Genomic DNA, 13,549 nt, shown 5'->3' with positions numbered 1-13,549 from the left:
ATTCAAACTAATGGGCTCTGAATATCAATTAGCTAAACCAGAGCAAAAACACTGATGAATAGGCTAACATTTTTATCAGCAAAATGAAGAGAACTGATATTGCTGCAATAAGAATTTTACATTTCAACTAGTACAAATTCTGCTCCAAATGCATTTTATCCCACATACCTAGCTTAACTTCAAATTGTGAAAGGAACAAGAAAGGATCTTTGGGATGGATGAACAATGGTGGTGTTAGTTTTACCATTACCCTGTTGCTTTTCGTTTCAACTTCACAAAACTTGATTTAAAGAGCATCTGATCTACCCCCCTTGGCAACTCAAACCAGGGTGAAGGAAAACAGAAGAGCTACTAGAAACTAAAAAAAGGTAGCCAGCTAGGTAAACAACAAAGTTCGGTATCCACAAAGTGCCTAATGTTTACAGACGTAGCCGCCTGACTGGAACTTAAGTAGCCTTCTGAAAATGCTGGGTTAATAGCCTCGCAATCTCTAGAAAACCAACTTTGTCCTTGCCATCAAATATCGTCTTCAACTTATCGTCACAATGTATCTCTCGCTTGTTTGCAGGATTCTGTAAATCGCAAAGTTACAAGCACCGTGTCAGGAATTAAACCAAAGGGAGGTGATAAACATTTACTTCAGCTGAAACAATAATACCGTTGCACCAAAAAAGAAAAACTGGAAACAAAAATAGTTAGCAGTGATCAAATTGACCAACTCAATTTCTTCTTGCACACATCAGAAATCTCTTGGATTGAGTTGAGTCATAGACAAGAAAGACCAACTCCCAAACGCCAATATTTTTTTTATAATGGCGGTGATTGGGGCAGCTTACGCAAACTCCACCTGATACCTGCAACCTCCCACATGCACAAGTACCGGATAACTCTGCCAACCAAGGCACAGACAAATGGAAAGAAATCACCTAGTATTTTTTGTCTCTGCTAGAATTTGAACCTTGGTCTCACATGGCTTTCATCTACCTCATTGACCACTACGCTATACCCTTGGATGCAAATGCCGAACATAATTTTCTTCATTTATTTTTGTACGGGGGAAAGGAGAAATTAAATAGTGAATACTTTGATGAACCATGGCAATCATCTGGTCATAAATGGAAGCGGGTGCCACGATTACAAAAAATCCCTCTACAAGGTCATAGTGCACTGTTTTGCACTAACAGCCTATTGCAGGCCCCTGTAGGTAGGGATAGCAGATATGAAGTTTCCCAGTCACATGCAGCTATGACGTATGTACAGATTCCAAATTCAAAAAGTGGTGAAAAACTCTGTTCAGGCAATGCTGGCATTCCCGACAAGTAATTTCATCTCAAACAAGAAACTAAGAAACAAACTTTAGAAGCATAAGTGGACCTGTAGATAATCATGGTTGCCTTCATTGTGATTCCACTCAATGCCATCTAAGGTTGATCTCAGAATTACAACACTCGGAATTCTAATTTGTAACACTTTACCAATCTGATGCATAGCACACACCCTTGTAGCACTTATTTGAGAAGCAGGCACTATACATCAGCTATGCTTCCACAGAATCAATAAACGCCAGCACTATATATCAGCTATGCTTCCACAGAATCAATAAACACCAGCCATCGTATAACAGAATAGTAGCCAAAACCAATTGTATTCCTACGGGACAACTAATCCAGTATTCCACTGTACACAAATACTGCAAGTATTCATTTTATCTAGCTAGACTATAAGATGCATAGCTAACATGATTACCTCGGCAAAGACAAGTAAGACAAAAATATTAGCAAAACAAGTACACAAGCACTAAATTCCACATTTGACCTTGTCTTAGGCAAAATTTGGGAGAGAGGCATTGTTGAAAGACTGATTGAACTTCAGTGGTTGAAAAATAAATGTTTATTTACACAAAATAGAAGTATAATGTCTTTTATCTCAAGTTCATCCAAGTGTGATATTGAGCAAAAGGAAACAGACCTGAAGATTATGAGTTTTGATGTATTCCCAAACTTTTTTGACAGCATCAGTGCGGGAGGCTTCAGCAGTACCTAGGAACTTTCCGAGAGCAGGGGAAACTGGTTGCGGTTTCAGTATTCCTTTGGGCCGACCTCTGCTTTTGGTCACCGTGGCTGCGGAAGTCTTAGAAGCAGCACTAAGAGCTCGACAGCAGTTTCCGAAGATCCGAGTTGATGATGCCATTGATTTATTTTGGATTTTCGTAAAACCCTAGGGATTGAGATCAACTGAGGGTTTTTGGCAAAGTCGTAGTTTTCTTGGGTTCTTCCACCTCTCAAATACCACGTCAATGATTAATTATTTTAGACATGGCTCTTTCATAATTCTCAAGAGATTTTCTATAGATTACTAATGTTTGTATTTTTATATTTTTTTAAACAAAGAGCTAACGTCTGTAATTTTACCAAAAAGGATTAGAACATGACCAAAATCATTTATGACATGAAGAGATCATCTTGTGACAAAATAATTTGTCAAGCACTAAGTTATAAAAGGTGAAACAAACAAAAGAGTTATATTTGCAATTAAGCATTCTATCTCAAGTTTGTTCTATTTAAATACTTTAACCAGGTCTTTATTATGTTATTTAGATACAAAATTGATAAGCAGCAAAACACAAAAGTTGTGTGTAATTCACATGTCATGATAACGAATAAAACGTAAACAGATGAATTTAACTAAAACAAAAAAGGTTTTAAAAAATAGGGAAAAAAACTAAAAGATAAACAAGAACCATTAGAAAAAGGTTATGGCCGAGTTCTTCTTCCATTCTAGTCAATCATTCATATTTCTTTGGCCAAATACATATACACCCTTTAAACTTGGCCCAAATTTTCACTTAAATACTCTAACTAAGATTTGTTACATTTAGACACTTAAACTCCAACGTGTATGTGTCTATTAAACGCATAGCGATGATGTGGCATATTGTGTGATTTACATTTCTCTTGGGCGCGTGAAATGCTAAAAGAATCATATTTTTTGCTCCACCCGCTTCAGGCATCATCAGCCGAAAATTTCATAACCAAAAAATCACCATCCACTATTATCTCCATAAAGACAACACCAAAATAACACCTTCATCTATTTCATTCCTTCATGTCTTTGGTTAGAGAGGCCCAACTAAACTCATTAAAGATTTGTCAAATCCAATCATGAACGATTTGAAGGTAGTAGAGTGGTTGTTCGGTTGTGATTGCAGCGGAGTTGGGTGCCAAAAGTGGTGGTCGATGGCGACCTACTCATATCATATATATATATATATATATATATATATATATATATATATATATATATATATATATCATTAAACCTCTAGGAAAATAGCAGAAGTACAACTGAAAACTTCCACCTCTTCTTTCTTTCATTTGGGAAGAACAAAGAACACATCAACTTCGGATAAATTCAAACAAAATTTAACTCACAAATAAAATTGGCCTTATGGGTATCTGAAAATTGTGAGTAGGGGCTACGGTGGGGAGACAACAGCAAGGGGGGGGGGGGCGTTATAGAATAAGACAGAGTGGGGATTTGCAAACGATATCTAAACTATTGTTTGAGGTGGGGGTGAGTTGTATGGAAGAAGAAAGTTAAAAGTTATTTGTTGAAAAACTTTATTTTTGGGATTAGCCAAAGTTAAAAGTCACATGGCATTTTTTAGTCGTTCTTTTTGATATGTCAGGCGTGTGAAGTTCACGTATGATAGTTTTTGTAGTGGTTAGTCATGAGCGGTTTGGTTGGTACAGATTAAATAAGGTTAGAGTGTCTAAATGGAACAAACCTTAGTTAGAGTGTTTAGGTGGAAAATTGGTGTCAAGTTTAAGGGGCTACGCATGTATTTGGCCTATTTCTTTCTCCATCTCAGTTGGCTTTCCACATCCAGATATGCTAGGAGGTCTCCTTTTTTTTTTTTTTATCTTTTTCAAATTTCTCCTAGTTTGCTCGATTGAAGAAGGCAATCAGTGCAATATCGAAAAGAGCACCGGGCTCTCAAATTTTTGCTTCTTGTGATGTGAAGAACTGAAAATATCTTGGACAGAAGCAAACTCAGGTAGCAGATTTTACAACTGCAAAATCGATCAAATTAGTGTTTTCGCTAATTTTCTGAGTTAAGGTTGGGCCTGTTGTGTCGTCTCACCACGATTTCCGACCAGCTGAAGCTATAAAGAAGAAGAAAGATTATGATCAGCACTTATCTGCTTGCAATCCGGCATGCAATCCAGCATCAGTAGGGACTTTAGATGAGTTCAGAAGTGCTTTAACACCAATTTGTTGCTATATAACTGGTGGGAATTCACTGTGTCATTTTGTCGAATACCTTGTATGCTCGGAACAGCTGAAATTTCTTTTTGCATTATCATGGAGTTTGACTGGATGAAGTAAGTGGGAGAAAGCTTAGACACATTCGCCATGACAGCAGAAAAGCTTTTTGCATTGGGTTTTTTCGATTTCGACCGTCGGAACTCCATTTCCGGCCAATTGAAGCTTAGTCGGAGCTGACATTTCCAACAGTAAAATGGTTACTTACAGTTTATGAAATAGTCAATAATACCAAGAATGATTCCACGAAGATGCTTCAATCCATCGATGACGAAATCAAATAATACCTCCAGTCAACGAGCTGTAAAATCACCAGGAACACTTCGATTCACCTTCACTCGTTCGAAGCGAATTCAATAGCGTGAAATTGGAAACTAAATCAGCTCCAACATTTTAATTGATAGCAAAACTTGGATTTGATATCAGACCAGCAAAAATTACATTTTCCAGCAAGAAGTATGAAGAGTTCGTTATCGGGACTACTTCACGCGCTTGACTAATGTGAGTAACACTTGCCTTGGCCATGTCAGCTTTTTGTGTCTAAATGACACAGTAAAAACCTGGTTAAAGTGTTCGAATGGAACAAACTTGAGATAAAGTATTTAAGTGAAAACTGTAGACAAATCTAAGGTGTTGTCGATGTATTTTGCCTTTGCTAGAAAATGATCAAAAGAGTTAGTATTTCATAGAGATTTGATGTTCCAACTATAATGTTTAATTATTTATCGGGGAGATTCACCATAGATATTAATTTGACTCAATATTGTAGAGATAATAGTACACTTTTTCACATCCTTCATGTAATATTCAAGTTTTTTTTTTTTAGTTAGAAAATCACCAATATGGTGAGAGTTTTAGACTGGACCTCAATCTATATATTGGAATCCAAAAGGTAAATACATTGAGGATTGGGACAACTAATGTCCTTATCCTGAGCAATTACTAGTTTGGGGCATTCCCTTGGGCAAAATTCATATTGGGATGCCTTATAATACACTTGGGAAGGATATAAGACAAAAAGGACAAGTTAGACATACCATGTAGTAACAAAACTATACATCAAAAAATTTCTTTCTAGCTTGTCTGTCTTCATTGAGGATTTCACCTTTCTCGGTAAGGAAAATAGAGGTTTTCACATGCAAGTTTCAATTGACAAGTAAATCAGCCGGCCCATTAGCCTCTATATAGCAGTGTTTGAACTTTGAAACTATAGTTGCCTATATTCTTCAGCATACAATCTACTTAACTAGTTGGTTGATTTGCCTAGGAATAAACGACTGTCTGTTTATAGCATTAATCAGACTTTGAGTCTGATTCAATCACTACATCCTTGTAGCCTCTGAGTATGTTCATGCTACAAGTTTCTAGCAGAAGATACATGAAATGTAACAACTGAAAGCGTCTATTTTACTCCATCCTTAGAACCACGAAGAGGTGTGAAATACATCACTTCCTATTGCATCAATCCAAAGGATTGCATATGCTTTTAGCCTTTTAGGACCGTTTAGTTGCAAGAATAGGAGAACGAAGGTTCTATACAAATTTACTGTCTTCGTTTTTCTTTTTTTGGGTTGTTAATTTAGTAAGTCATGAAGTTGTGAGGAAGTCAAGTCTCGCAACAATAAGATACAATGTGTATCTATTTTTATAAACAAGCCCTTTTCCTGACTTCAACTCAATATATATGCTCTCTTTGCAAAAAACATGTACTAAAGAAACTCTCATTCACGAACATGGATTACATCCATTTTCCCCTCGTAATCCTTCGAAATTAAATGTATATACAAGCAGATAATTTACTCTTAAGAGTTCAAATGTTAGATTATGCGATGTTGCTTTCAAGAAAATATTAGACAGGGCGTTACCATAGCAGAAGTGAGAAATCTAGCCTTGTCATTTAAGAAAACAAAAATACCTTAAGATCATTATGAAATATTATGTTATAAGTGCCTGTTGTGTTCTGTTTGAACTGGCTGCGCTGCAGTGTATCATGAGTAATGTCATAGGCGGCTTTCCAACCATGCCCGATGACCCCTTGGACGCGCCCCGTGGCGTCCTGGCCAGCCTCCCAACGCCCGTTGCCACGGTCGGCCCCGTGGTCTCGGCAGCTCCAAGTGACAAGTGCGCATGTGCCTCTGTCGCCCCACCGATAGCCATCGCCAGTGCCCAGCCACAGGCAAAAGCCAACAGCGCCGCGCGCGCAGACCCTGATGCTAAAGACAAAGTTGCTGCCAACGGACTTGTTGCTGCTTTGTAGAAGACTAAGTCCTTTTCATTGTAAATATAGAGTAATTTTGCTGCATTTTCTTTAAGTGTGATTTTTCAGCTTTCATAGGTCTAGTCATGTAACTTTGGTTTATTTTTTTAAGCATTATTAAGGGGGACCAAGCAATCAAAACTTTCAAGCAAGCAAACAATTCTCTGTACTGGTGTCTCTCCCCCCGACACCGTCTTGTTTTCTGTAATAGCTTTCATTCAATGCAATCAAGCTTTCTTTCATTCTCAATTCTCTTTTCTGCTCTCTTTCAATTGCTCATGACATTGGTTTTCCCGTACGGCACTGACAATCTAGTCTAGCGTACGGAGGGGACCTCAGTTGGCGGACAGCAACCGTACTGACATCGGTTGCCTAGCCTTACGTCGCCCTTCCAAGGAACTTCAGGAAGGCGCCGCGTAACAGTTGGTATCAGAGCCTAGGCTCGACATCGGACGAGGGATTACATTGCAATTACCACCATTTCTGACCATGGTGAATTATGGGGATCGCATCGCGACCCTTGAGGGAATGGTTGACGCATTACGGCCCATCGTGGAAATGGTGTCCGATCTAAAGACCAGCCTAATGCAAAGGTTGGACGACCTGGACCGCAGACTCATCCAGGCCGAAGTTGACATAGAAAACATCAGTCGCGACTCTGAAGGAGACCGGCAAACAGCAGCCACAGAGGCAGCTAAAATTTTTGATAAATTTGAGGTCCTCCAGCAGGAGCGTGCCGAGGATTTGGCCAACAGGGAACAAGAGGCAGATAGGGTGACTGCCATGCAACAAACCATAGACAACTTGACAGGCCAGCTCAATGTTGTCAATGCTGCTTTACAAGGCCTACTTCAAGGAGGCGGAAATCAATTTGGGGGTGGTGTGAACCTCGCCCCCATGGCACAAAAGCTGAAAATTTCTGAGCCAAAGCCATACAGTGGAGCTCGGAATGCCAAAGAAGTGGAAAATTTCATTTTCGACATCGAGCAATACTTCGATGCCGTGGGAAGCCTAGAAGAAGCTAAGAAGGTAGCAACTGCTGCCATGTATCTTCAGGGTGATGCCAAACTCTGGTGGCGGGTGAAGTACGAAGCCATCAAGGCTGGTGAAGATGCCCTCGAGACATGGGCGGAACTGAAGGCAGCCATACGCCTACAGTTCTTCCCCGAAAATGTTGAGTACAATGCCAGGAGAAAGTTGCGGGAGCTCCGCCAGACCAAATCAGTGCGAGATTACGTGCGGGAATTCTCCGCGCTCATGCTGAACATCCGTGACATGGGGGACAAAGACAAACTCTTCACCTTCCTGGAAGGGTTGAAACCTTATGCCCGGATAGAGTTGCAGAGACAAAGGGTAGACACGTTGCCTAAGGCAATCCAAGCAGCAGAGTGCCTTGGGGATTACCAAGTGGAAGCCCGGAAGGATAGGCCTCAACAGCCTGTCCGAGGAGGATACAAAGGGGGCCAACCAAACACTGGTGGCCCTAGCAGAAGTGGAGGAGACCGGAGTGCACCCAAATCCAAGGCTCCCTCTTCCAGCAGTACTAGTGCTGCATCTAACAACAATGATCGGGGGAGGAAGCCCCCTCAGGATGTCGTCATTGCGGCGGACCACATTGGAATAATGAATGTCCACATGCACAGATGAACGCCCATCAAGCTTTTGAGGATGGGACGGATGACGACGCCGATGATGCGGACCAGACCGAGCCAGTAGGTGCATTCAATGCAATTGTTGGCTCCATTTCTGAGCCCTTAGCGGGAACCAGTGCCGGTATCCGCAAGAAGAAGGACCCCTGTCCAATTACTAGGAAAGGAAATAAGAAGGCGAATTTGAGGACTCCTCCTCATCAAGAGAGGACCCTAATGTTCGTTGACATGAAGGTAAATGGCAAGCCCATTCAGGCAATGATAGACACGGGTGCCACCCACAACTACTTAGCCTCAACTCAGGTGGAGCGTCTTGGACTAGTTGTAGGAAAGGGCAAAGGTCGTGTGAAGGCTATCAACTCACCACCTCAACCAGTGGGTGGAATAGCCAAAGAAGTACCAGTGAAGCTTGGCCCTTATGAAGGAAAGTTCAACCTGCGCGTAGTGATCATAGATGACTTTGAGTTAATAGTGGGGTTGGAATTCCTGAGACAGACCAATACCATGCCCGCACCGTATGCAGACATGCTACTGATGATGGGGGCAAATGGGGCCAAGCCTTGCATTATTCCGTGCATTCCCATGAAGATGGCAGCCGAGAACATCTCGGCCTTGCAGTTAAAGAAGGGGGTAAAAAGACATGAACCCACGTTCCTGGCTACCCTCTGCATGGAAGATATAGAACGCTCCTCGGGTCCCATTCCTGCACCCGTGAAGGAGTTACTTCTGGAATTTGAAGACATCATGCCACAAGACATGCCAAAGCGTCTTCCGCCTAAGCGAACTGTGGACCATGAGATTGAGTTGGTGCCGGGTGCGAAGCCACCTGCCCGGGCGCCATACAGAATGTCACAACCCGAACTCACCGAGCTTCGGAGACAATTGACGGAAATGCTAGACACAGGGATCATTGTGCCCTCCAAGTCCCCATACGGGTCCCCTGTGCTATTCCAAAAGAAACATGATGGTAGTTTACGACTCTGCGTGGATTACCGGGCTCTAAACAAAATCACCGTGAAAAAACAAGTACCCTATTCCGCTAATGGCAGACTTGTTTGATAGACTGGGTGGTGCGACGGTATTCACCAAAATAGACCTGAGGACAGGTTATTAGCAAGTTCGGATTGCAGATGGTGATGAGCACAAGACGACCTGTGTGACAAGATATGGGTCGTACGACTTCCTGGTTATGCCCTTTGGCTTGACTAACACGCCAACCACATTTTGCACCTTGATGAACCAAGTCTTCCGAGAATACATTGATGAATTCGTCGTGGTTTATTTGGATGACATTGTGGTATATAGCCAGACACTAGAAGAACACCTGGAGCATTTGCGGAAGGTCCTAGCCCGATTATGGGAGCACGAATTATATGCGAAGCTATCTAAGTGCTCCTTTGCTCAGAAACAAATTGACTTCCTCGGACATGTCATCGAGGAAGGGAGGATCAAGATGGACCAGCAGAAGATTCAGGCCATTACAGAATGGCCGCCTCCTAAGGATATACATGCCTTGAGGTCGTTCCTTGGCCTATGCAACTTCTATCAGCGGTTTGTGAAAAGTTACTCCCTCATTGCAGTGCCGTTGACAGAACTTCTCAAGAAGGCCACCCCGTGGGATTGGGGCCCCAAGCGGGCAGAGGCCTTCGACGCATTGAAGATGGCTATGTCTAGTAGCCCAGTCTTGGCCCTCCCTGACTTGGCCAAGCCATTCGAAGTGCAAACGGATGCCTCCGACTATGCACTTGGTGGAGTATTGCTACAAGAAGGGCATCCCATAGCGTACGAGAGCCGGAAACTGAAGGATGCAGAGCGGCACTATGCCGCCCATGAGAAAGAATTATTGGATGTCATTCATTGCTTACGCCTTTGGAGGCATTATCTACTGGGAGCCCCATTCGTGGTCAAGACAGACAACACAGCCGTTAGCCATTTCATGACCCAGCCAAAGCTGAATGGACGACAGGCTAGGTGGCAGGAACTCCTAGCGGAATTTCACTTCAACCTGGAGTACCGAAGTGGAAAGACCAATCATGTTGCTGATGCACTCAGTCGGAGAGCTGATCTAGCATCGATGTGTGTACTCGCCGCCCTAAAGGGAAGCGAAGTAATCACCACCATAAAAGACCAGATACAGGATCTACTCATCAAGGATCCTGCTGCACAGTATTTGGTTGATTTGGTAGGACAGGGCAAGACTCGCCAGTTCTACACCGAAGATGGGTTCCTGAAGGTGAAAGGGAACCGACTTTATGTTCCTAAAGGAGGAGATCTGCGACGGACTCTTCTTGCAGAATGCCACGATACTTTGTGGGCCGGTCATCCCGGCGAAGAACGCACCATGGCATTACTTCGCCGTGCATATTATTGGCCTCAAATGGTCGATGACGTCGCTCAGTATGTGAAGACTTGTCTAGTATGCCAGAAAGATAAGTCAGACCGCTTGACGCAGGCAGGGCTCTTGGAACCACTAGCTGTACCAAAAAGACCTTGGGAAAGCGTTTCCCTGGACTTCATCACCGGATTGCCCAAGGTCGGAGATCTCACAACTATCTTGGTTGTGGTGGATCGGTTTTCCAAGTATGCTACCTTTATAGCAGCCCCACAATATATATCAGCAGAAGATACAGCTCGACTATTCTTCTCTCATGTCGTCAAATATTGGGGCTTACCTAAAGACATTGTTAGTGATCGCGACTCACGCTTCACTAGCAATTTTTGGACCCAACTCTTTAAGTGCCTCGGGTCAAAATTGAGTCATAGCTCAATTTTTCATCCGCAATCTGATTGCCAGACGGAGCGATTCAATGGCATGCTAGAGGAATATCTCCGGCACTTTGTGACCGGATCGCAGAGGAATTGGGTGAAGCTTCTGGATGCTGCTCAACTGTGTTTCAATTCACAAAAGAGCTCAAGTACCAACAAAAGCGCTTTTGAAATTGTTACTGGACAGCAACCGCTACTCCCACACACAGTGAACGCACCAAACATGTCAAAATCTCCTCGGGCTGCTAGCTTCTCAAAAGAATGGAAGCAAAATTTGGAGATAGTGCGGAGCTATCTTGTCAAAGCCCAAAAGCGGATGAAGAGGCATGCTGATCAGAATCGCCGCTTTGTGGAGTACCAGGTGGGAGACAAAGTGATGGTCAAAATCCCAAAGCGGTACTTGTTTGCAGGGGTCCATGACCCTCGCCTATTGCAAAAATATATTGGACCCTTGTCCATTGAAAGGCGCATTGGGAAAGTTGCATACCGGGTGGATACCCCAGCTTGGTGGAAAATCCATCATGTTTTCATGTCAGTCTCCTGAAACCTTTTCGGGAAGATATGGAGGATCCTTCACGAAGCCAACTCACAATACCAAGTATTCGAGGCCCCAATTCAACCGGGAAAAGGCGTGCTGAAGCTATTCTTGATGATCGAGTGATTCACGCCTCAAGAAAAGATCACCAGGAGTTCTTGGTGAAATGGCAGGGATGTGATGCAGAGGAGAATACTTGGGAGAGGGGAACAAACCTCAAAGCCTACAAGAGCCTGATTGATGATTACCTTGCAAGGAAGGCGCCGAGGACGTCGCCAACTCAGGTGGGGGAGAATGTCATGGGCGGCTTTCCAACCATGCCCCATGACCCCTTGGACGCGCCCCGTGGCGTCCTGGTCAGCCTCCCAACGCCCGTCGCCATGGTCGGCCCCGTGGTCTCGGCAGCTCCAAGTGACAAGCGCGCATGTGCCTCTGTCGCCCCACCGATAGCCATCGCCAGTGCCCAGCCACAGGCAAAAGCCAACAGCGCCGCGCGCGCAGACCCTGATGCTAAAGACAAAGTTGCTGCCAACGGACTTGTTGCTGCTTTGTAGAAGACTAAGTCCTTTTCATTGTAAATATAGAGTAATTTTGCTGCATTTTCTTTAAGTGTGATTTTTCAGCTTTCATAGGTCTAGTCATGTAACTTTGGTTTATTTTTTTTAAGCATTATTAAGGGGGACCAAGCAATCAAAACTTTCAAGCAAGCAAACAATTCTCTGTACTGGTGTCTCTCCCCCCCGACACTGTCTTGTTTTCTGTAATAGCTTTCATTCAATGCAATCAAGCTTTCTTTCATTCTCAATTCTCTTTTCTGCTCTCTTTCAATTGCTCATGACATTGGTTTTCCCGTACGGCCCTGACAATCTAGTCTAGCGTACGGAGGGGACCTCAGTTGGCGGACAACAACCATACTGACATCGGTTGCCTAGCCTTACATCGCCCTTTCAAGGAACTTCAGGAAGGCGCCGCGTAACAGTAAGTTTGAAGAACTCCACGCAGAAATTTGAAAAAGAAAATATTGAGTAGAAACAAGAACCGCCTGCACCTTGCAAAAGGTGAGCAGCTTTGAAGCACTGATAATTTGGATACTGAAAAAAATGTAAACATTTTGAAAAATTAACAGAAAATAGAGGCTGCTGAGGGGGGAAAAAAACTCATTGTATTGCAATGCAGAACAAAGAGTTAGTGTCTTAATCCTCTTTAAATTGAAAAATGACCGCTCGTACACCCTCCCCTCCCAGTAACTATACAAGGTACATTCCTCGTATTATCATTTCTAATTGAAACAGTTCAATAAGATCTCCAGTCTCTTGATAGTGCACTAATACGTTCAAATAGCACTTAGCCTAAAGCTTAGCAAGTTAATTAGACAGTTTGATGGCCTGTTACAACTAAAGAAAAGAGAATACTTAATCTGGAGTAAATATCATAGCCAATAGAATCAACTGGCGCAGTCACTAAATGTTTAGAATTTTTGGTCAAGCTCTTGGGCCTTCGATCTATATCTTGAGCTTGCACATCAAATATTGATCAACATCCTCCCTCAACCTCAAAATGTCAACTTGAATTTGAGGAAGGTTGTTGATCACAATTCAATGACTCAATATTTATTCTGATAGGTATGGTTGATCTTGCTCCAGCATTGTTTTCTTCTAAACCTGCTACCTCCCACCCACACAGGTATCGAGCAACTCTATCCCCTAAGGCTTAGACATATGAGAAATAATCACCTAATGTTTACTATCTGGTAGGGATTTGAACCCTGGTCTCCAAGGTTTACACCAACTTCATTAACCACTAATCTCCTTTTCTAAAATGCCTGAGTGGTCTGCTCAGCAAATGTACAAAGTGGACTCAATCTTATCGCAAGTATACATAATTTATTTAGCACTAAGTATGTCTGCACATGGACTTATCGTAACAAGCCAGCACTATACGCCAAGAACAGCCGCCTGCGGTTGTCCTTGAACTCATAGTTAACTTGGAACTAAAAGTTATAGCTAGAACAAATTC

General features: G+C 42.7%; 1 protein-coding gene across 1 annotated transcript; it reads right to left on the bottom strand.

The window, feature by feature from the left end:
- Window positions 1-310: 310 nt before the first annotated feature.
- On the bottom strand, window positions 311-2,341 carry LOC107770935 (protein TRI1). The gene is made up of 2 exons (XM_016590260.2): window positions 1,969-2,341; window positions 311-572 (listed from the first exon to the last, which is right to left on the bottom strand). Exons 1-2 carry the CDS (start codon window positions 2,188-2,190, stop codon window positions 447-449), a joined length of 348 nt encoding a protein of 115 aa, XP_016445746.1. The 5' UTR covers window positions 2,191-2,341; the 3' UTR covers window positions 311-446.
- Between the last annotated feature and the right edge of the window lie 11,208 nt (window positions 2,342-13,549).

The sequence above is a fragment of the Nicotiana tabacum genome, chromosome 23 (assembly GCF_000715075.1).
Source record: "Nicotiana tabacum cultivar K326 chromosome 23, ASM71507v2, whole genome shotgun sequence".
NCBI lineage: Eukaryota > Viridiplantae > Streptophyta > Magnoliopsida > Solanales > Solanaceae > Nicotiana > Nicotiana tabacum.
This window is presented reverse-complemented; position numbering and strand designations above follow the sequence as displayed.

Excerpts from the sequence above, each read along its gene's own strand:
- LOC107770935 (XM_016590260.2), bottom strand. The coding sequence starts at position 2,190 with ATGGCATCATCAACTCGGATCTTCGGAAACTGCTGTCGAGCTCTTAGT. Across the intron at positions 573-1,968 it reads TCAAAACTCATAATCTTCAG|AATCCTGCAAACAAGCGAGA; the intron begins GTCTGTTTCCTT and ends TGCGATTTACAG.